The 22,511-nt window shown below is 38.1% G+C and overlaps 3 protein-coding genes and 1 pseudogene across 4 annotated transcripts; 2 read left to right on the forward strand and 2 right to left on the reverse strand.

Annotated features, from left to right (window-relative positions):
- Window positions 1-291: 291 nt before the first annotated feature.
- On the forward strand, window positions 292-2,715 carry LOC103325863 (protein ACCELERATED CELL DEATH 6-like). Its single transcript, XM_089049124.1, has 3 exons — window positions 292-1,119; window positions 1,230-1,753; window positions 1,898-2,715. Exons 1-3 carry the CDS (start codon window positions 477-479, stop codon window positions 2,537-2,539), a joined length of 1,809 nt encoding a protein of 602 aa, XP_088905250.1. The 5' UTR covers window positions 292-476; the 3' UTR covers window positions 2,540-2,715.
- A 190-nt stretch (window positions 2,716-2,905) lies between these two features.
- Window positions 2,906-6,165, reverse strand: LOC103325912 (endoplasmic reticulum oxidoreductin-1-like; annotated as a pseudogene). Its single transcript, XR_016125515.1, has 7 exons — window positions 5,824-6,165; window positions 5,508-5,639; window positions 5,015-5,273; window positions 4,536-4,646; window positions 4,212-4,329; window positions 3,326-3,430; window positions 2,906-3,218 (listed from the first exon to the last, which is right to left on the reverse strand). The product of XR_016125515.1 is annotated as an endoplasmic reticulum oxidoreductin-1-like (transcript).
- Window positions 6,166-13,497: 7,332 nt separating this feature from the next.
- LOC103325861 (serine/threonine-protein kinase WAG1) lies at window positions 13,498-15,832 on the forward strand. The gene has a single exon (XM_089049318.1). The coding sequence runs from the start codon at window positions 14,185-14,187 to the stop codon at window positions 15,676-15,678; it is 1,494 nt and encodes a 497-aa protein (XP_088905444.1). The 5' UTR covers window positions 13,498-14,184; the 3' UTR covers window positions 15,679-15,832.
- Window positions 15,833-16,384: 552 nt separating this feature from the next.
- Window positions 16,385-21,862, reverse strand: LOC103325860 (Leucine-rich receptor-like protein kinase family protein). The gene is made up of 3 exons (XM_008228051.2): window positions 17,973-21,862; window positions 16,933-17,313; window positions 16,385-16,743 (listed from the first exon to the last, which is right to left on the reverse strand). Exons 1-3 carry the CDS (start codon window positions 20,890-20,892, stop codon window positions 16,727-16,729), a joined length of 3,318 nt encoding a protein of 1,105 aa, XP_008226273.2. The 5' UTR covers window positions 20,893-21,862; the 3' UTR covers window positions 16,385-16,726.
- Between the last annotated feature and the right edge of the window lie 649 nt (window positions 21,863-22,511).

Below are 22,511 nucleotides of genomic sequence, written 5' to 3' on the forward strand. Positions count from 1 at the left end.
TTAAAACAGAAGTTACATCGTTCAACTTGAATATACACTCAATTTCTCACTATTCCGTCAACGTTTTTAGCAGCACATGGTGGCTGCGCGCTTGAGGCCATGTACTTGCTCTCGTGAGGGTCTTTATTTATTCAAATGAATGCATTGAAGTATCATCATCCCTAATTAGACATAGGGGCGGCCTAGGGTATTAAACAGTAAGTATATATAAAGATTGACTGCAGGGAACAAAGACAAAACATATAGCAACAACTAAATATATAATATGTACCTTAAGCCAAAACTAGGGGCCTGATCGAGAACCTTTATTGACTAATCCACGGCGCCAAAAGGGACTTTGCTTGTGACAGGTAATTAGCACAAGCCTGTTCAGAATTATTTATGCCTCGAATGCTAAGCACGGTTCACAACACAATCCTCTTCAAGGAATTGCTGCTTCTGTGCTACATTAAGCAAGTTTCAGAGAGTTCAAAGCCATGGATCGTTTGGTATATGAGGCGGCAACATCCGGCGATGTGGGTTTGTTCAGAAGGATTAAAGATGGTGATGAATTACCAGATGTTCTTTATAAGAAAACACCCAAAGACAACAATGTTCTTCACATTGCAGCAGAATTCAAGCAAATAAAATTCTTCAATGACATCCCACTTGAATATGGATCTTCACTGTTTTGGGCGACCAACAAGAAGGGTGACACTCCACTGCACGTTGCTGCCAAAGTAGGATGTGTTGAAGTAGTTGAGTTCCTCATTGAACGGGCAAGGATAACGCTTCATCACATGGAAAGAGGTGACGAGGAGAGCGGACCAGCTGATGGTGAATCTCAAAACAAGTTACTCCGAGTGAAAAACTCGGATAACGACACAACGTTGCATCTTGCTGTTCGATACAATCACGATGAAGTTGTGACTCGGTTAATGGAAGCCGATCCTCAATTGTGTTGTTTCACTAATAACGCAAATGAGTCGCCCTTGTTCCTAGCTGTTAGAAAAGGCACTCCAAGCATTGTTCATAGTATTCTAAAGGCATACGAGTCTGGCGTTTCTCCTTCTTTCCTGGGGACTAATGGAGTGACAGCTTTGCATGCTGCAGTGACTCAAGAACAACTGAAAGGCAAAGGTACATGAACATGACATCACATGATGAAATGTGTTGATTTTATAATTTTATTTCGGTAGAAATTTTTGCTACTTCTCACCTCTTTAGCTTTTCCTATGTCAACATGGTAGGCGTTGTCGAGATTATGGTGTCCAAAAACCGTGACCTAATCAAAGAAGTTGATGCTATTGGATGGACTGCCTTGCACTACGCAGCATTCACAGGGAACGTTGAAGCTACTCAACTACTGATGGAATCTGATAGTTCTGCTTCTTATATCATGGACTTATCATCAAAAATGTCAGCTCTCCATGTTGCAGCCTATGCAGGCCACACCAAAGTGATGGAAGAGTTATTTCACTATCAACCTGATACTTGCGATTTGCTTAATTCAAAAGGTCAAACGGTTCTTCATTCTGCAATTTTAGGTGGACAAAGCAAGGTGGTTAAGTACATATTAAGGACGCCTAAACTTACGGGACTTATTAATGAAGCTGATGAAGACGGAAACACTCCTTTGCATATCGCTGTTATTAACAAGAAAGTAGAAATTATCTCCATTTTGACTGCCGACCATAGAGTGGACAAGGCTGCTGTCAATAAAAAGTTCTCAAAAGCCATTGATATTTTTCTTGGTCAAAATAGTGACGAACAGGTACGCAAAACAGGTGCACACACACAGTACAAATAATGTTATTGGAATTGAAATTGATCTATTATTTTTCTTTTTTCTGTTTTGAAAAGGATCTATTAATAATCTTTGACAAGTTTACTCTATCTCTCTCTGTGTATTGTTTAGGGAACTATTGACAGTCCGGTTTTGCACCAGTTGGGGTCCTGCGTAGGTGGTCCATTTTTCCAACAAAAAATCAGCGATGATTTCAACAAACCGGTAACTTCAGAGAAGGATAAGCCCAGCACATCGGCCATTGAACACAAGAGGCGAAGCCGGCAATCTACTTCCAATCAGGCCTTGAAAAGACGAGATACCAAACTAGTGGTGACGACGCTTATCGCAACCGTCACTTTTGCAGCAGCTTTAACTCCTCCGGGTGGATTTAAAAGCGACGGAAATCCAGTTCTATCGGAAGATTCATTTTTCAAAGTATTTCAGTTTTTCAACCAGGTAACCTTTATACTCGCAATTATTGCAATCTATAACGAATCAAATCCAATACGTATCTCGTCAATCGAAATAGCTACACCTGAAAATCTCATTCAGTATTCCATCGGAGGGATGCTGGTAGCATTTTTCTCGGCCACGATAGCAGTGACGCCCAAACGCCTCAGAATGCTTTCACTTAGAAAAAACCCCTTTACTGGTCAACCTCCGTTTGATACTGTTCTCAAAGTAATTGGTTGGTTGGGGTTGGCACTTGTTTCGGTGCACGTGATTTGGACTACATATCGAAAATGGAGAAACAACCGCCCCGGGCTGTAAACCGTGTAACTTATAAGTCTTTTTGGTTTTTGTGTTTTTGTTTTCTGATCATTAGTCTCTCCGCACGCACTTCTGTGCCTGTAAGAAGTTTTTATGTTTATTTTTATAATTTTTAAATTTGAATTAAAAAAGATAATGGGTAACTGTGTTCTATAAAAATAGAATCCATTATATGATTTTTTTTTTAATTTTAATTTTAATTTAAACCTCCATTTTAATTTTAATGTGAATTAAAAAAGATAATAGGTAGCTATGTTCCATAAACATATTTTGGTGGAAATTAAACTCAAGAATTTGATGCTCCAATTTCCACGATTTTTTCCGCACGTCATTTCATAAATTCCGCGCTTAAGTTGAGAAACAAAGGAAGTTAAATTTCGAGTTATTTTCCCTCATCCAAACGGAGGGTTATATTTCTTCCGAAGTATTACTCAAACGACATGTGCATTTTCCCTTTGACATCAGATGCTTTGGCCCAAATTTTTTGTTTTACATAACATAGCAGTGTTAAGTTATGGTTAAAATTAAGGGTGGACGCAGTCCGGTACAGTCCGATTTCCACCTCACACTCAAATTGGAATCGGTGCTATTCAACCGATGTTGTCATCAAAGACTGCGTTTTCAGGTCTTCCTCATGATTACCAGTATCATACTCAGCCTGCTCCAAGTAATCTGTTGCCTAAAAAAACATTTAAGAACTCACCAACGACAATCAGTACAGTTTTAGCAGTAAGAATTGGAATTTGGGTTGTCAAAGCAAGGAAGGGCATGCAAAAGAATACTTACTTTAGTCACTGCACGGAGAACAAAGAGGAATGTGAAGTACAAATTTTGGACACGATTAGGATATTTCAAAACGCGATCATGCATCAGCTCCAGATTTTGACCCCACTGAAATTTGTATGCAGGAAGGTCAAATGCTGCGCATCTTAAGTAAAGACAGGGTAGTTCTTCTAGTTCACAAACTACGTGCATGACCCATCCAATTATCAATTCTAGATCATTCAATATATGCTCACCGCTCTTGATGAATAAATTTTAATTCTCTGATCTTTGTGGATATAAAACATACATGAGAGAAGAAGAAAAAAAGTTGAGGGTCTGCTCATTTGCTCAGTAGTTAAGGGAAAACATGGAATGCACTTACCCTAAAGTGTAGGTTAGGTTCCAATGAAGTCCACCCAATTGGGATTGAAAAAATCGAGTACCAAACAAGACAGTAGCTAACATACACTTACTGAGTGCTACTTTATTTCATCACTTTAATTTGGATGAAATCTTTGGTCAAATCATCTTTAAAGAGTTTAAAAAAACACTTTCCTGAGGCCCACATCAGGACTTGGTCATCAATTTCCCACTAATGATACTCTTGTATTGGACTGCAGTCCCCTGCTAAGCACAAGGGTTAACAAAAACTTGCACCAAACGTACTAAAGCGCATCTAAACTCACACAAGAATAAAAAGGTTTTTTTTCAAATTTCAAGAAGTGTTATTATCCAACCCACTAATGGATGACCAATGCACAGGTTACAGATAATCAACACTAGTATGGCAGACAGCTTTTAAACTTTCTACTTTCATTGGTAACTACTCGACTGCATCATTTAGAAAAGAAATTAAAGTGCACAGGGGAAAGAAAAATAGTCACATGATATGAGGCAGAAGGAGAACCAGATTAGTAGTCTTATCAAGAAGATAATCAGCAGCTATGTGGATCGAAATTGGGAGTGAAGACCAGATATTCATTTGTATAATACTTTTTTCTCCTGGCAAATGTCCTGAGATGAAACTGCAGAATAACAAACAAAAAACATTGAGTAAAACATATTGATATGCAACCTAGCCTCAGATTTAAGTGTCTAATTAACCCCTATTGTAGGAGTTGGACTGGCGATAGATAACCTCAATATGAAAGTAAGATATAAAACATTTTAAACATAAAATGTTACGAGCAGTCAAATTGTCCACAAAGATATAAGAAAAGGTTGAACTCACATTTCGGGCAATTTTCAAAATACACAGCATCCCATATCCTTCTCGGTGATGGACCAGCATAGCCAGTGTAACGTTCAGGGTTCAATAGAAGGTTCACATATGTCATCTCACCTTCAGATTGAAAGTCGAGTCAATCGTTACAAATTATTATTAAAAAGAACAAACCTTTTAGTACAAGAATACAGCAGGTGTAAGACATGAAAAGAACAAATAATAAACATAAACTGAGGTAGTGTTTACATTCAGGAACCATTGACTATATCATCAGTCATGAACCTGACATTCAACCAAATTGCGGGGTACAAGCAATGAAAAAACAAGTTTGTCAATTTAAATGTACCACTTCACAACTAAACCATATCTAAATGCTTTCTAATTGAAATGCCAAAAGACTCCAGTTTCCGACAGACAATAGCTTAAGAACTCAAATACAGCGAATACTATGCAACACACAGTCCATGACATATATTGTAAATTACCATTATCCGTCTCATCATCATTTGTCCAAGGATTATCTGTCTCAACCCAGCCTCTGAAAGCTCTACTGTCTAGCGTCCGGTCAACAGTCCCCTACCGCTTTCCCTCTTGACACACAAAACTGTCAGGTGCAAGGCCCTGGAGCAAGGGCCTCTTAAAAGGTTCTGGAAATTCATTTTCTGGGCATTCACATATGCTGCAGTCACGCAAGAGGCACATACCATCTTCAGTCCAAAAGGGACAGTCACACCACAGCTTGGCCTATCATTTGAATCAAGTAAATTAGCCCCCAAAAGGTAAAAACAAAAGTACAACATCCTCCCTAAGTCACCATAGCCATCTAAGAATGTGTTCAAAGTAAAGAATTCATGTGACTGCTCACAAGATAAGGCTAATCCCTTGAATGCTTGCTTGGATTGAAAATTTAAAATTACCAACAGCCAAAAAGAAATATTCAGTAGCATAAAATAAATAAGAGGGCACAACAGAAGAGACCTTGAAATATCTGAAAAATGGAATTTTAACAATCTCTTGTAGCAGAGGGTGCAACACTTCTGCATTAACACTGTCCACTGTTTCATAATCACAACAGCAATCCTCCACAATGTCTGTGTACCCTTTTGAATCCTACACTCATAAAAATAAACAAATAAACCAAAAAAAAAAAGAGAAGATTATTATTATAAACTTCTAAACAAGCATCAAATGAGGAACAAACTTTGACTGGAAACAATCTAATCTGATGAACAAACAAACACAAAATTCAACCACATGCATTTTAACAGGAGAGAGAATTGGGGTTGATCAGTACCTGAGGACAGAGGCAGGAATTGGGGTTCTTGAAAAAGAGAGAAAGGTTGAGTTTAGAGGCAGTTCTTGTGGAGGTGAGTGCTGTGGCTAGCAACACCACCACCACAGCACCCAAAAAAGCTGCCCCTCTCTTGCCTTTTTTCTCATTCCTGTCCTTCACCATCTCCAATGCCACCAAAACCTCCTAAAATTGGTAAACATTTACTCTGGGTTTATTTGTCCTAGTCCTTTTGGTTTTTTAAACTTCATTTCAATTTAATAGCAAACCCCACAGAGCAGAGGAGAGGCAGAGACTTGGTTGCGCTCCCACGCTCAATGAAGTGAATTGGGTGATTGACACCTGGGCGGGTGGGATTGGAAGGTGTTTTGGACTCTGCTTTTGTGCGAGTGTTAGGTGTGCTGTATGTGAGCTTGGTTTTCTTAATTTGTCAAAGTCAGTTTGGGTGGTATATAATTCCCTTTCATATATATATATATATATAAGAGAATATTAAATATTTGCTTAAATATTTATGAAGGAAAATAACCGAATCAAATGGGTCACTAAATAGATATAGTTTGGTCTAATTCACTAGATTATTAGGTTGAGGCCTAAACGAACGAAAACAAAATGGGATGTTCAAATTGATTTAGTTACTGTTTGAGGTCTAAACCGAACCAAAATTAAGAACACTCCCACCCACCCCTAACTTCTATGAGGCAGATTCAATGTTTAAATTAAAAACATGTTTATTTGTAGGTCTGGTCAAAAGTCACTTTTATTCCCTATAGTTTGGCATTTCAATAACTTTCAACCTTATAATTTCAATTATGTCAGTTTTGACATTGTAATTTCGTATTTGTTGCAATTCAAGGACAATTTAGTATTCTTGTTTATTTCTTTGACTGTGCAAGGGGCAATTTCATCAACCCAAAATCCTTGAGCGTAGACGCTCATATGAACCTCTCTTCATTTCATATTAAGGTTCGAAATTCAACCACTAATCCCAATTTTTGAAGAACTCTAAACCCAAATGGCCAATTTCACGCCCTACTATGAAATGGTGAGAGTTTCATACGAGCTTTTACGCTTAAAGGTTTTGGATTGACAAAATTGCCCATTACACCGTCAAAGAAATTGACAGGAATACTGACTTATCCTTGAATTGCTACAAATACAAAACTATAAGGGTAAAATTGACGTAATTGAAACTACAAGGTTAGTTGAAGTGCCAAATTATAGAGACCAAAAGTGACTTTTTTTTTTCTTTTTTTTTTTAATGTATTCATTGATTGGTGGGTTTTCTTATACATTTAGTTGGCTTCATACATACTTCCTTCTTATTGTCGTTTGAGCTATATTATACACATAAGGTAAATAAATTGGGGATTATATTTGGTGGAGTTACGTCCCTATTATTTATCTTCTCCAACTCACAAAAAAAATTAAAGGTCAAGGGTGAAGAACTTATTAACTCAGATATATTGACAATCACAAGGGGCTTGTAGATCAGTGATTAGAGCATTTACCTATGCATTTGATTTTTTTTCTTTTTCTTTTTTGAGTTTATGGTGATTTCTGTTGAGAGTTTGGTTGTGCTTTATGCTCTAGTTTTTGGTTGCCCAAGATCTCTTTAAATCCCTCTCACCTTGTGTTGCCGCTTTGTTTGCGACTTTATCTTGGTGTTGTTTGAGTTCTTTTCGCAGATATGTGGGTTTTGTGTTTTTTTTTTTTTTGTGTGTAGATTTATGCGTGGTTGTGGCTTTCCCCTACTCTTGGGCTTCGACAGTGGTGTTCTTGTTTTTCGTGATGGCTATAGCAACGACTCTACTTTCTGTCATCTCAGTTGGTTTTGTAGTTAGTTGGGTTGTAATAATTACACCAACTCTTTGTGAGTTGGGTGTTCTGTTTGTAGTTGAGTCTCTACTTGTATTTTTACGTGTGGGAGTTTAAAATTTGTAGTTGTATTGGCAGTTTTAGGCTTGCAATTCATGTCTCATTTGTTCATGTATGCTGCTTTCATGCTAAAATTTGTTTGGCTTTATGCCACTGTTAGTGGAGATATACATTGTGGTGTATTTCTATGTATATGGAATAACCTTGTGTGGTTACTATGCTTCCACATTTGTATTAACCATTTTAGGTAGTTTATGCCTTTGTGGCTGATGGTCATACTGCCTAAGTTATAAATACAATTATCACTTACTCTAAAAAAACCAATATTTCATATGCCTTGCGAATCAAGAGAGAAAATAATGGATGGGCGTGTTGAATGTTTATTCAATGGCAAAATTTTTTTTTTTTTTCAATAGCTTAGATAGTCATTGAACAAGACATTGCCCTCAAGGCTGCATTTGGTTCCTGAGAAATGAGCTTTGGGGATGGAAAATCAACTGTTTTCTCATGTTTAGTAAGTCCATGCATGGGAAATAATTGCCTAGCACATGAGAAAATAAGGGAGAAAATGTAACACTCCTCGCCCCTTGGGTTTCATTTTCCCTTCCAATGGAAAACTTTGGGGAAAATGAGACAGCATTATATGCACATTTTTCATGATCATTTTGTCCCCATTAACAATTTAGAATTACAATATAGCATTAAATGCATTTTTTTAATTTGATTTTATATGGGTATAATTGGAAAATTAAACAAACTTTGTTTTACATTCCTATGCAAACTAAACATGGGAAAGGAAATAAAGTGGTATTTCCTAGTTACTTTCCCAAAATTACCAAACATATGAAAAAAAATCTTTCAATTCCCATGAAAAATTATTTCCCATCAAATCTTTTCCACAAACCAAACAGCCCTGATGGCCAATGGTTAGGCAACCAGCTCACATGCTCTTTTCCACAATGCCACATTATACTTGTGTTCCTCAACAATTTGTATGCATAATTTCATTCATATATAGAAAATTACTTAAAATGGCTGGCCCAAACCCAGAAGGCCGGCCCAATTCAAAAACCCAAAAAGACAAACAAGAAACACAAAACACAGAGGCAAAAACCCTAGCAGACAAAGATGGAGAGGAACCACACCATTTCCTCCCAATCTCTAAAATGATATATACCAAGTTATATTAGTGCTTGTTTCACATGCAGAGCAGCATTTTTCAGAGAGTATATACTTTTTTCTTTGCCTGCAGCAGTACTTGTTTAATATCATTCAATGGCAAATTGGTTTTCTTTTATTTCAAATATTTCTTTTAAATGATCTTCAAATACTAATTTTTATTTATTTATTTATATATTTTGGTTTGAAACTCTCTGCCCATTCTAATTATGGTTAGTTGAGTTCTGCAACTGAAATAACTATATACCAAGTGGCATATGCAGAGAGCATCTGCAGGTAATGTACCTGATAATTATTCCTCTGGCTTGATGATGGGTTTAAACTAATTAATTAATTAAGCATCTTTATAGTTGATGGGCGTCTCAATTATTGGATTCGAAGATGATGATCCCCAGTTAATTACTAATTAATAGGATCTAAGTGAATGGTTAGGAGTTTGTAAGCATGATAAACAAAGGTAGTTAAAACATGCATGTGACAAAATTATGAGAGCGAGCAAAAAGAAATTAAAGCAACAAAATATTTATGAGCAAGGCAGCTTGGGCATTGTCATTCTGCATATTATATAGACTAAAGTATATAACAACATGAGGAATGGGGCCAATTTGGCTGATACATTGTATATATCCAAAGAAGGAGAGGGAGAAAAATAGAGTATGTTTGCATCATCAGTTTCCTTCTTTTGCATAAATACTGCTGTACATGCATGCACCTTGTTGTATACAATTTGAAAAATATAAGACAGTCTAATTACAACTACCATATTTGAAAAGCTTGTGCTTTGTTTTTTTGGTTGGGCCTGGACGATATGATGAAAGGAACAATGTAGAGGTTGGTGTAGTAGGTTATATATGTACATAAACGTTTTATAAAATCACACACCTACCGGACTATGCAAGTGGTTAAGTTAGAGACAATATTGATGTTGATAGTAGTGGATTGTAGGTCCGCCTTTCTGAGAGCTTTTTTTTTTTTTCCTGAGAGCTTTTAAGAAAATAGTTATAATTAGTTCATTGGTGTAATTAAGTTAAATCAATATGAATTGTGTAATCTAGTATGATTCATATCTTGCTATCGAAGTGAGAAGTAAAAACTTCATGAAACATTGTAATCTAACATGCTATGTTATGTTATGTTGTTGATTATCAATTTGAGCCATGTACATTTAAAAGACAACTTGATTGATCAAATTTAGAATGCAAAAGAAAATTTTCCGAGATCTCAACACTTCAATTTTCTCTCCTATCTCCCTTTCATAATTTGTTGGGCCTCATCATTAGTGGCGAATCTAGTAAGGTGCCAATGAAGGTACTAGTCCCTACTCAATTTCCTATGAAAGTGCCAAGATATCATCATATTTTCTTTTGAATGGAGGCAAACTATTTGATAAAATGACTCAAAGAAGACTAAGGTAGGGTAAAGGAGTGGCTGAGACTTGGACTGCATTAGGCAAAGACTTTACCGATTCTATAAATTCTTGTCCCCTGAAGAAAAATTCATGAATCTGACTTTACCGACTCTATAAATTCTTGTCCTCTGATGAAAAATTCATGAATCCGACAATGCTCCTCATTATTCTTTAGGGGACCAAAAACACTCGTATACATGTCAAACTCAAGCAGATCCTATGGACACTCATTGTGCCATGTCTAACTCACTAAACATCATGCAAAGAAAATAAAAACTAGAAAACAACTGACCGAGTGAGAGAGAAGGCATGCCATGTGTTGGCACATGCATTTGCCACATGGCCCTACTAATTTGCACTTAAGAAAATTAATTAAGCCCAGTACGTCAAATCCCAGAGGATCCTGGACCTACACCAAGTGATGCCATTTTGTTGGTCAAAATTCTAGGATCAAGGAAAACGACATTTCAAATTTTTCACAAAAAGAGAAATTTCTTCGTGGCGTGGCTAAGAAATAAAGCTTGTTCCAAGTTGGAAGTATTCTATATTCTAAAACAATTTTTATTGCTGGGGTCTTGAAATTTATATTATCTTTATAAATGATTTGATTGGTTATTCCAATTAACGGTAATTTGATAGCTGGATTTATAAGGAGTATTGTGACGTGCCACCAACTTATAGAAAAATTTAAAGAAATTAAGCAGTCAAAACAACCAACTACATATACCTTATTACATGTTTCTTCAAGCATTGAAATTTCTCGTTTAATCCAACGACCTGAACTTTTATGTGTAGAAATGTTCGCTTAATCCTTTCAGCATTTACATGGTTACACCTCAATATACATTGAAACAGAGGCGGATCTGTTAAAGACATGGTAAATAAGGACCATTTGGATTCAAATAAAAATACTAGAAAATCAAATTCCCCCCAAATCAAAATTTGAAAAATCGATTTTAGTGCAAAATACGATTTAGGCTAAAAATGATAGCTCATTAAGTCATATATACTTCATAATAAAATCTCATAAAATCAATTTTCTTATTTGATGTGTAAGGAATAAAAGCCGCCAAAAATTATCTTAAGAAAATTATTATTCCAAAAAACCATCTTTCATACTTAGTCAATATTTTTACATAGAATAATTTTTAATGTATGATATGAATTCATGAAGGGACCTAAAGTTAATCTATGTGAAAAGCCTTAAATGTTTAATCGAAATAGAGTTGTATCTTATCCAATAAATTTGTCAAGGGCAGATCGAACCACCATAATAAGGGCAGCAGCTCAAATTCAATCTCTCTGATCTCGAGAGAAAGGACATGAACATTATTTCTCTGCCTACATTATTATTGGCATCACTTATTGGATGAATTATTATATAAAAAAGAAAACAAAATTCAATCCGTCATAATTTTATATGTTTCGGAAAATTAAATGTGGGAATTGAAATTAGGAGTCAAATGCGACTGAGTTATTATTGAGTGGTGTGAGCGACAATGTAGGGCCAGTGTTGAGCACGTGGCAGACAGCATTTCCTCTTCATTTCCACGTGGGTCCCAGCCCTAGGAGTGAAGAAGTCATATTGGCCCATCACATGGGGCCATGCATGGCCTCCTATTTACCATTTGTATATATATTTTTGGTACGTACTTTGCCCTATATAAAGATATTAAATAATCAGCAGTGATCAATTAATTAATCTTAGATTAGCAGAGATTAGAAGGTTCCAGTTACGTTCTTGTTATTTCACTCACAAAGGCAAAAGTCGGCTGCAGCCCACACGTTAAATTTAATCTTCATTCTGAAATTCTCACATGAACTCAACTCTTTTATTTTTAAACCGTTATATATATGAATGTAATGAATAAGTATATGGATGGATGGCATGAATGCATATTAATATGTTCAAGACATAGTTAATTGCTTTTCATAGAATGTTAGCAATTGTGTTCGTATCGTATGAAATGTAGGAGTAGAAATTCTATTAGCGGCGAGAGCAAGGAGAAAATGAGTAAGGATTAGGTTAAGTTAACGTTTTGGTTTCTTCCATTGTAGTAGAAAAGGAAAAGAAAAAGAAATGCATGAATTTCAAATTACTGATGGTACTTTGTAACAAGAGATCCCAAATATTAATCACACATTAAAAATAAATAAAAATAGCTTCCCTAACAACATTTAGAAATATTCAAAAGCTACTAACAATTATATAGAACAAATAAGGATGTTTTTTACTATACAATTATATCGGGAGATAGAGGTTTTCTCACACACTGTCAAAGTGTCGTAAGGGTTCAAACGTAAAACCAGTTATATGCAAATCAATGTCATTTTCTACTCGTAAGGACGCTGTATAAATGTATTACTAATCAAAAGTATGATATAATCCTTCTATACACTAGACATTCACTAAGATATTTGCAATCTTTCAAATACAAATAATTTTGTAACAGACAGATATCATTAGAAACTTCAAGAGAAAACTCCTTACACTTTCACTTTCTGGCCCGATTATATTCCTCTCTTGATATATGCATGCATGCATCCTTCCTTGATGGACCCATGTAAGACGCCCATGCCCTCCTCTACCTTAAGCTTGTTGACTAAGCATGCTTTAGCTAAGCTAGTTCTTATCCATTTCACCACCCCAAATCTAAAGTTGTAGAATCCCGAGGCCAAAAGGAACTTGTGGTGGTAACTTTGAACATAATTCTAAATTCAGAATCCAGCTTTCAAAAGTACTGCCATTTGGTGTTGTAATAAAACCATTGGTGGAAACCGACCTACCCTTGACAAACACGAATTAATAACCAGAAAAAAATTCATTGATCGCCATGAAAATGGAAAGAAGGAAGGAATCGTAGGACCAAAGTCATGACTAATTTAACGTGCTTACGTACCTATTATTCACACACAGCCGACTTGATTAGATTTATAAATTAGATCCCTATAAGGCTATATATAGCACCAGCCGTTTGTCTCAGACTCTCTACTTTTTAATTCTTTTTTTTTTTAATCTTCATTTCACTCCCTTCGGTATAACTATTTGTCAGCGGGTGCCTTCAATTCTTCAACCCACCATCCTACTCATTCACACCCTCCATTGCATGGGCTTTTGCTCCTCTACGATTACATTATGTGTAGGAATTGATTGATAGTTTTCCCACCTAGAATTCGTTTGTTGTTTGTGAATAACTATACGTTGTTAATGTATTGTTAGATTCACATGCATCGAGAGTGATAAGATCGTTTTCGTAGCACATAAAAGTTCAATACTATTGATAATGAGCTTTCTTCGTAGCACATAGAATTGATAAGGCGCTTTCTTTGTTGTTGGGATTTCTATTCATAACGAACTAGATTTCCTTCTTTTTCTTCTTGAATAAATTCCAATTCCCTTCCCTATTAAACTTTTTTCCTTTTTAAGTTGATGTTGATATGGAATGTAAATCCAAGTCCCTTTGGTTGGTTCTGATTTGTTAGATACGCAAAATAAATCAAATATGGTATAAGCAGGGGGAGCAAAATCTCATATACAACATGCCTGGTTCTTTGTATTCTTTTTTTCTCTTTCATTAACATGCAAATGCTGATCAGTTAGTCAATCAGTAAAGTTCTTAATTTTCTTTTGTTTGCCATATCAATTTCTCTCTCTTCCAGTTTACCACTGCACAGACTACATGCAAATGTTCAGTTGGGTCAACCAAACCCCTTAATTAATCCCCCCACAGGCCCTACATACTCTCTCTCTCTCTCTCTCTCTCTCTCTCTCTCTCTCTCTCCTCATTCCTTATAAGCACCCAAGCTCTTCAAATACCAACTTGCATTTCCCATATAATTATCAAACTCTTCACCTCATCAAAGCGCATGCACCACCAACATTTCTCCATCCAGCAGCCATGGACGAAGAAACCACCCCCTTCCCGATTTCCGACTACGCAGATCTCGACCTAAGCTTCACCAGTTTCACCTCCTCCTCCACCACCGTCACCGACCGCACCTTCACCACTTGCTGCTCCAGCGCCCGCTCCAGCTTAGCCCGCAGCAGCCTCACCCTCAGCTTCAACGAGTCCCGCCTCTCCACCACCTCCTCCACCGCCACGCCAACCGCCACAACTACCCCCCTCAACCACCGCAAGTGGGACCCCAACTGGTCCGCCATCAAAGCCGCCACCGCGCTCTCCTCCGACCGCACTCTCCACCTCAGCCACCTCAAGCTCCTCCGCCACCTCGGCACCGGCAACCTCGGCCGTGTCTTCCTCTGCCGCCTCCGCGACGACCACCGCGACAACCCTGACGCCGCCACCTTCGCCCTCAAGGTTGTCGACAAGGACTCCCTCACACCCAAGAAGCTCAGCCACGTCAGCACCGAGGCCGAGATCCTCTCCATGCTCGACCATCCTTTCCTTCCCACGCTCTACGCCCGCATCGACGTCTCCCACTACACCTGCCTCCTCATCGATTACTGCCCCAACGGAGACCTCCACAACCTCCTCATCCGCCAGCCCCTCAACCGCCTCCCCCTCCCTGCAGTTCGCTTCTTCGCCGCCGAGGTCCTCGTCGCCCTCGAGTACCTCCACGCATTGGGAGTCGTCTATCGGGACCTGAAACCCGAAAACATACTCTTGCGCGGGGACGGGCATGTTATGTTATCAGACTTTGATCTCTGCTTTAGAGCCGATGTAAGCCCGGCAGTCCAACACCGTCGTGTTGAAAAGACGGGGCCCACGAGAAGAAAAAATACTCACTCGTGTTTTGGTTCGAGGAGGGAGCATGAAGAGGAAATGGTGGCGGAGTTCGTGGCGGAGCCCACGACTGCTTATTCCAAATCTTGCGTTGGGACCCACGAGTACCTGGCACCCGAGTTGATCTCCGGTAACGGCCACGGCAACGGCGTCGATTGGTGGGCTTTCGGGGTGTTTATCTACGAGCTCCTCCACGGGACGACGCCGTTTAAAGGCGGGAGTAAAGAGAGCACGCTGCGCAATATAGCGGCGAGCAGCGGGGTGAGGTTCCACGTGGTGGAGGGAGAAGAGGAGGGAATGAAGGAGGCGAGAGATTTGATTGAGAGGCTGTTGGTGAGGGACCCATGGAGGAGGCTAGGATGCGCCAAGGGGGCCACTGAGATTAAACAGCACCCCTTTTTTGGTGGGATTAATTGGGCATTGATCCGGACTTACAGGCCGCCGGAGGTTAATGGGCTTAGAAGAAGGCCCATCAAGCCCCATGGAAGCCCAGTGGCTGCGGCTTTGCACAAGAGGAAAAAGTGCTGGTGGGAAGGACTTTGTCATTTTGTGAAAACTAGATGTAACAAGCATAATAACCACAGTAATAGCAATTACTACAAATATTATGTGAGTAGTAAAATGGTGAGGAAAAGTAGTCAAATTTAAATAAAACCCATTTTTGTTTGTTGTGGAGATGAAAAATACTTGTATAAATAGGTTATAAGGAGTCTCGGTGGAGATGTAATTTTGTAAGGCACTTGTGAACTGTTGATATATATAAATCGAAGTCGTACAATGAAGATTCATTTTCAATTTTGGATGTTTGAAGTTTTTAATTTTGTCTTTCATATGAGTGTCATTAGGATATATATATTAATTTGTTGCTTCCTCAAAATTATTATTTTTTATCAATAGAGATGAGTGATTCAAACTAAAGGAACTGTTCCAACATTACTTACCCAAAGATCATTTAATAAATTGTGTTGCTTCAATAACTAATAGCCTGCTCTCATTTTTTTGCTAACATTCTTGTTTTTCCTTCATCATTTAAATCCCTTTTGCTTTTCCAAGTTCCAACCACTCAACTATATTTGAATGGGGAAAGGAAAAAACAAGCTGCAACTTGCAAGAGTCTTTAAGTTGTTGTTGGTTGTCAGGAATTTGGTTTTGGGGACCAGGTAGACCTCTAGACTGCTCCAACTGAGAATCTGTAAATTTGATAAATTTCCTCACAGGACCACATCAGGTTCATAGGATCCTCTACTTGTGCTTAATTACATTATTTATCCAATTGGTACTGATCTAAAAGTTTGACATAACATGTAAAATTATTGCATCCTGCTAGCAGGTTAGTGTAAATGGTTCAAACCAATTAGTCAAAATCCAGTTACTTTTGCTCAAAACTGGCTGCTGACAGGAAGTTTTCCAAGAAACAATGATGCAAGACATGGATGGAAGAGAAGCTATAGAGATCATGCTTGATAAATTTTGGGATTGGGTCAGAGTGGTGAGCTTTCTTTACAGAGAAAATATTATGCTTCTAAAACCACTCTTAATACAATTGAGGCAGAGCAGATGGTCAGTAAAATGCTAATCATTGACAGAAATCTTTTATTTTCTTGAGCAATCCAAGTGAGAGGGCAGATTTCTCAATCAGTATGTAGTAGTATGGCAGAACACACAAAGTTTCTGGCAGATGAAGTGAGCTTCTGGGTTATAATTCCATACAACCTGCAAGGTTCACAGTCGTGCAAGCCAATGTCAGCTCTCATAATAATCAGAATAACAAGAAATATCCAAAATAGGACATAAATACAAGTTTCACTTTGATGGAAAACTTTGGATTTATTTTCATTTCCCAGTGCATTTCATAACTTCTAATCAAAATAAAGCGGACGAAAAAAGGACTTGTCTTCTAACCTTTTGAAGGACCTTCATCTAAAGGAGTCTCAGATGTTGGTGATGATGAGCAATTGCTCACAGACTCCCTTGCATCAATCATCATTGCAATCACCTCCCTCATTGTTGGCCTATTAACTGGGGATGTACTGGTGCAGAACAAAGCAATCTTGAGAAATAGAGTCATCTCTTCAGTTGTCCTTTTCACACTCAGATCAAGCCTCTTGTCAAATATTTCAGATGTTGCCATGGAGTTATTTACTGCCCTTCTCACCCATGTGACTAGGTCTCCGCCCTGCTCCAGTGGTTGAACAGGTGACTTTCCAGTTACTAGTTCCAGCAGAACCACCCCAAAACTATAGATGTCACATTTCTCAGTCACTTTCATTGTGTAAGCATACTCTGAAATGAATTCCAAGGAAAATATACGGTTAGAACTTAAAAGTAGCAAGAAGATTTCTTTTCCTTTCTTCTTCTTGATTCAGTATTAAAGGTTCTCACAGGATCTGTTAAACATCTGATATAATCATAAAAAAGGGAGGGTGAAACCGGGATAAATTAGACTGAAAACTTAGGATAGTAGCAGGACTGGAAGATACCAGATGCAAGTACTGGTAAAAAGACCAAATCAAGCTATTAAATGAGCTATTAATGCCTAGTACAATAATGCAACAATGACTCGGAAATGAACAACCAGTCTTTCTTCACTTGAAACATTTCTTAAATCTGCAGGAAGAAATGGTAATTAGGTTTGAGATGATAATCTCGTCTCCCATGATTTTTTGGACAAATTTGAGTTATGCTCAGAATCAAAACTTAATCCTTGATAGATATCGCGTATATTGGAATGACTCGAATAGGACAACATTAGCAGTTTGCAGTTTCTTCAATCAGATTCTTAACATAAAAGAGTGTGTTAAGTCAATTCTTACATAGGCTTGTTTCTGATATAAAATAGGATATGCACATTATAGGAGGGGTGTGTTAAATAACAAACTAATTATTGCTTCAAGGTATTCAGTATGAGTAAGACAAAGAAAAGGAGTAGCTCTTTTTCTTACCTGGGGCAATGTAGCCATATGAGCCTGCAACAGCAGACATGGATTTTGAGTATGGGAGTTCAATCAATTTAGCCAAGCCAAAGTCTCCTACATGTGCTTCAAGAACTTCATCCAATAAAATGTTATTTGACTTTATGTCACGGTGGATGATTTGGGGCTTACAATCATAATGGAGATAGCACAAACCCTCTGCTGCTCCAAGAGCAATCTTATACCGAGCATTCCAGTCAAGAAAACATCTTTGTTCATTTCCATGGAGATGTTCTCCTAGACTGCCATTTTCCATGAACTCATACAAGAGAAGATTTGAGTCTTGGTGGTAGCAGAAACCATAGAGCTTGACAATATTACAATGCCTGATCTTTCCAAGGGTCAATATCTCAGCACGGAAGCTGCTATCGACACTTACTCCATCTCCTTGTGCCTTGAGCTTTTTCACTGCAATCACCTCACCGTCAGCCATAACAGCTTTGTATACAGTGCCACATGCTCCCTTTCCTATAATTGTACTGTCTGAAAAACTGCTAGTAGCTTCAACAAGGTCCTGGTATTTGAAACCTTCCTTAGGAAAGTAATAGTTGTCTAACACTTCTGGCTTTGTGGGATCTTCAAGTGAAACAAAAGGAGGTCCACGGCGCTTCATTGCCCAACAGAAACCCACTATAGAAAACAAGGAAATTAATCCAATTATAACAGAAATAATGCTCACTAGTTTCTCTTTAGATGAACCCTCCTTAAACCAGCTTCGTTTCGGAGTAGTAGATGGAACTGCAGATGGGTGACAATTGTTTGAACCTGATCTGCACAAGCCATAGTTTCCAGCAAAGTTTGTAGAATCCATCCTTCCAAATGCGGTGGTGTTTGGCACGGTTCCCACTAGGTTATTGTTAGAAAGGTTGCACACCAGAAGGCTAAGCAACTCACCAATTGAGGCAGGAATTTCACCAACAAGCTGGTTGTCATTCAAGTATAGAGATTCCAGCATCTGCAAGTTCCCCAAATTTTCAGGAATTGCACCTGAAAGATCATTGTGGCTAATGTTGAGGGCAATCTGTAGAGCAGTGAGTTGACCCAGCTCAAAAGGGATGCTACCTGAGAAATGATTTCCCCCCATTTGCAAGTCAGTCAGTCTAGCCAGGCCCCCTAAAGTACCTGGTATTACTCCCATCAAATTGTTATCAGAAAGCTTCAAAAGTTCCAACTTCACTAGCTTTCCGAGTTCTTCTGGGAGATTGCCAGTGAAGTAGTTCCTACTAAGATCAAGTCTTTGTAGTTTCGTACAATTCCCCAGCTCCTGAGGAATGCTCCCGGAAAGCATGTTAGAGGAAATGTTGAAGGTCACGAGCTGCGATAGATTCCCAATTTCAGGGGGAAGATACCCAAAAAAGTAGTTATCAGACAAGAGTAGCCTTTCTAAATTTATAAGCCTGCAAACCTCTGGAGGTATTGGTCCTGAGAATCGGTTTTCAAAGAGTTCAAGAGCAGAAAGATTATATAACTCCATGGGGAGGGTTCCTGTAAGCATGTTGTCTCCTAGCATTAGCTGCATTAGAGACTTGCATGTCTTAATCCCATAAGGAATATTTCCAGACAACCTATTTGACCCTAGGCTTAGAAATACTAATGTCTGATACTTGCAAAGATGTGGAGGTATGCGACCAACAAGGTTATTTTCAGACATGTCAAGAATAGTGAGGTTGCTGTTAACTCCTAGGCTAGGAGGAATTCCACCCTCAAGATGATTATCAAATAGTTGCAAATCAACCATGCAAGTAAGATTCTGAAATTCTAGTGGGATTGTGCCTGTCAAATGATTTATGGACAAGTCCAACATCTGCAGCAGCTTCAACTTCCCAAACTCCCTAGGAATATTTCCTTGTAGACGGTTCTCAAAAAGGTGAATCAATTGGAGATTAGGAATGTAGCCTAACTCCTGGGGTATGAATCCGCTTAACTGATTTTCGGAAAGGTCTATCTCAAGAGCACTGGTGCAATTCCCTAGTTCACTTGGAATACTTCCATTCAGCTGGTTGGTATAGATATACAATCGTTTTAGCTGCGATAACCTCCCAAGTTCTTTTGGGAGCATTCCGCTGAAAGAATTTATATGCAAGGCAAGCAATTGCAGCCTACTTATATTACCAATCTCAGGAGGAATCAAACCACTTAAATGGTTTTGCCATAGGATCAAATCAGTCAGATTTTGAAGTTTGTGAAGCTCCCTAGGAAGGGATCCTTCTAACTGATTCTGTGACAACCCAAGAACCTCTAAGCTCTGACACTCACCAATAACAGTTGGTATTGGCCCTGAAAGGGAGTTTCGACCAGCCCTTATGACCTTGAGCCTTTTCAACTTACTAATTGACATGGGAATGGTGCCAGTGAGATTATTACTGTAAATGAAAAGCTCTTCAAGTGAAGTTAAATTCCCTATCTCCTCAGGCATTTCACCATACACATAATTCTCACAGAGGTAAAGCTTTCTAAGGGTGGTCATTTTGCAGAAAGGGGTTAACAATTCTCCATGAAACCTATTTGTGCATAGGTCTAGAATCTCTAGATTATGACATTTAGCAAGATCCTTAGAAAAGGGACCAGAGAAGAAGTTCTTGGACACATTGAATTCAGTTAAGTAAGGTAGATTGCAAATGCTTGGAGACAAAGTGCCAGACAAATTAAGACCAGTGAGATTTATAGAAGTTACCTTGTGATTGGTACACCCCACACCAGTCCAATTGCAAGGAGTAAAATATGATGAATTCCAGCTTTCAAGATTGTTACTAGGATCAGAAAGAGATATTTTGAACTCCAAAAGAAAAAGAGCCTCTTCCTCTAATGAGTTTATGGAGGCAACACTCAGACAGAATATCAGTGCCAAATGGAACAGCATTTGGAGGAGAGAACTAACCTGCCAAGCCATTTCTACATACACAAATTAAGAAAGCATATAGGAGAAAATGAAGCAAGGCCTGATGAAATATGAACAAAACTACATGGTTGCATAACAAGTTTTGTGGCCTGAATTTATTTTGAAGGAAATTTGTTCTTCAAACCCAACACACCCTTCAATTGGGGACCAAATTGGGAAAATTTTAGAAGGGCACATCTCTCTGGAGCATGAATGTGATGAAGAAATAAGAAAGCTGATGTATCAATTCTGATCCTGAGAAAAATTCAGAACCACAGAGACTGACAGGAAAAGCATGAAAACTGAAACAGGAACCCGAAGGGTGCTACATGCACTTAATAAAGGCAGAGAGGTCTTAAATATTTTTTTCATTTTTTTTGGTTCAATAGAGAGGTCTTAAATCTCAATGCGTGGCATTAACTAAAGGGATAAAAAAGAAAAGCCCACAAAATAATGAATAGAGTCAGAGTCAGACTGTCAGAGATAAAGAAGAGAGAGAGAGAGAGCTTCACCTACCTTTACAGAGAAAAAACGAGAGGCAAGCCACAAAAACAGAGAAAGGATTGATTGATGAAGGCAAGAAAGTGGAGGAAGACCGTGAGAGTCACAATCTGAAGCAGTGAAAAGAAAGAAAATAAGAAGTCAACTCTAACCACTTTACAGCAAAATTAAGTGCTTCTTCAACTTCTTTTGGCTCTGTTTTTGCCCTGTTTCTTCTTCCTCCGCCTCTTCATCTTTCTGGTGTACTTGGTTTCTTACTTTTTCTTCATGGCATCCACCAATACATTCATGCTTCTCATTTTCCATCATTGTGAATTTCAAACGATGTGGATTGAGAGAGACTTGTCATGTGAATTTCTAAGACTGCAATCTCTGCCATTGTTGCTGGCTGGGCCTGCCAATTCTGGGGACTGTGGAAGAGTTGCTTTGGCTTTTTATTGTTGTTGGGACTGTTTGTGTGTCTTGGTTGCAATGATTTGTTTCAAGACTTGAAATGTTTGAGTGGCTTATTAGTGCGTTGATTGGAATCTCTTACATTCAACTGAGGGCCCGAAAGGAAAAGGAAAAGCAAAAAATAAAAAATAAAAATCTTCAAATGTGTTTGGATTCATGAACACTATTATCTTTTAAAATACACCAATGAGAGAGTTAGATAAACAACTACAAGTCACCTGCATGTAATTGTACTATAAAATATAAGCCAGGCCAGGATGTTGCATTCTGCATGTAACCTTTTGGGTTTCCAGCTTTTTGGGAATTTTTAAAACTCAATTTTTTTGAATAATGTAGTTGACATTGTTCTTTTTATTTATTTAATTAAGCGATATTCTACTTTAATCTAATCTAAACTACGAGTAGGGGATTCGAACTCGGGTGCAATGAAGAGCACATTAGCCAACTTAGGTAATTTCATGTCTGCACTTGCCATTCTTCTTAAAACTCACTATACAATACAAGTAGAAATCCTGCATGCCACAGAACATGTTGAAAATTCACTTGATATAGAACGGAGTTTGATGTATTCACACTAATTTTTTTTATTCTTTCTTAATAGTTTTTAAAGGAGGTTTTGAGAATTTCTTAAAAAATTTAAAGAAAAACACAAATATTTATTGTCAATATATGCCACT

The sequence above is a fragment of the Prunus mume genome, linkage group LG3 (assembly GCF_029339155.1).
Source record: "Prunus mume cultivar Tortuosa linkage group LG3, ASM2933915v1, whole genome shotgun sequence".
NCBI classification, from domain to species: domain Eukaryota; kingdom Viridiplantae; phylum Streptophyta; class Magnoliopsida; order Rosales; family Rosaceae; genus Prunus; species Prunus mume.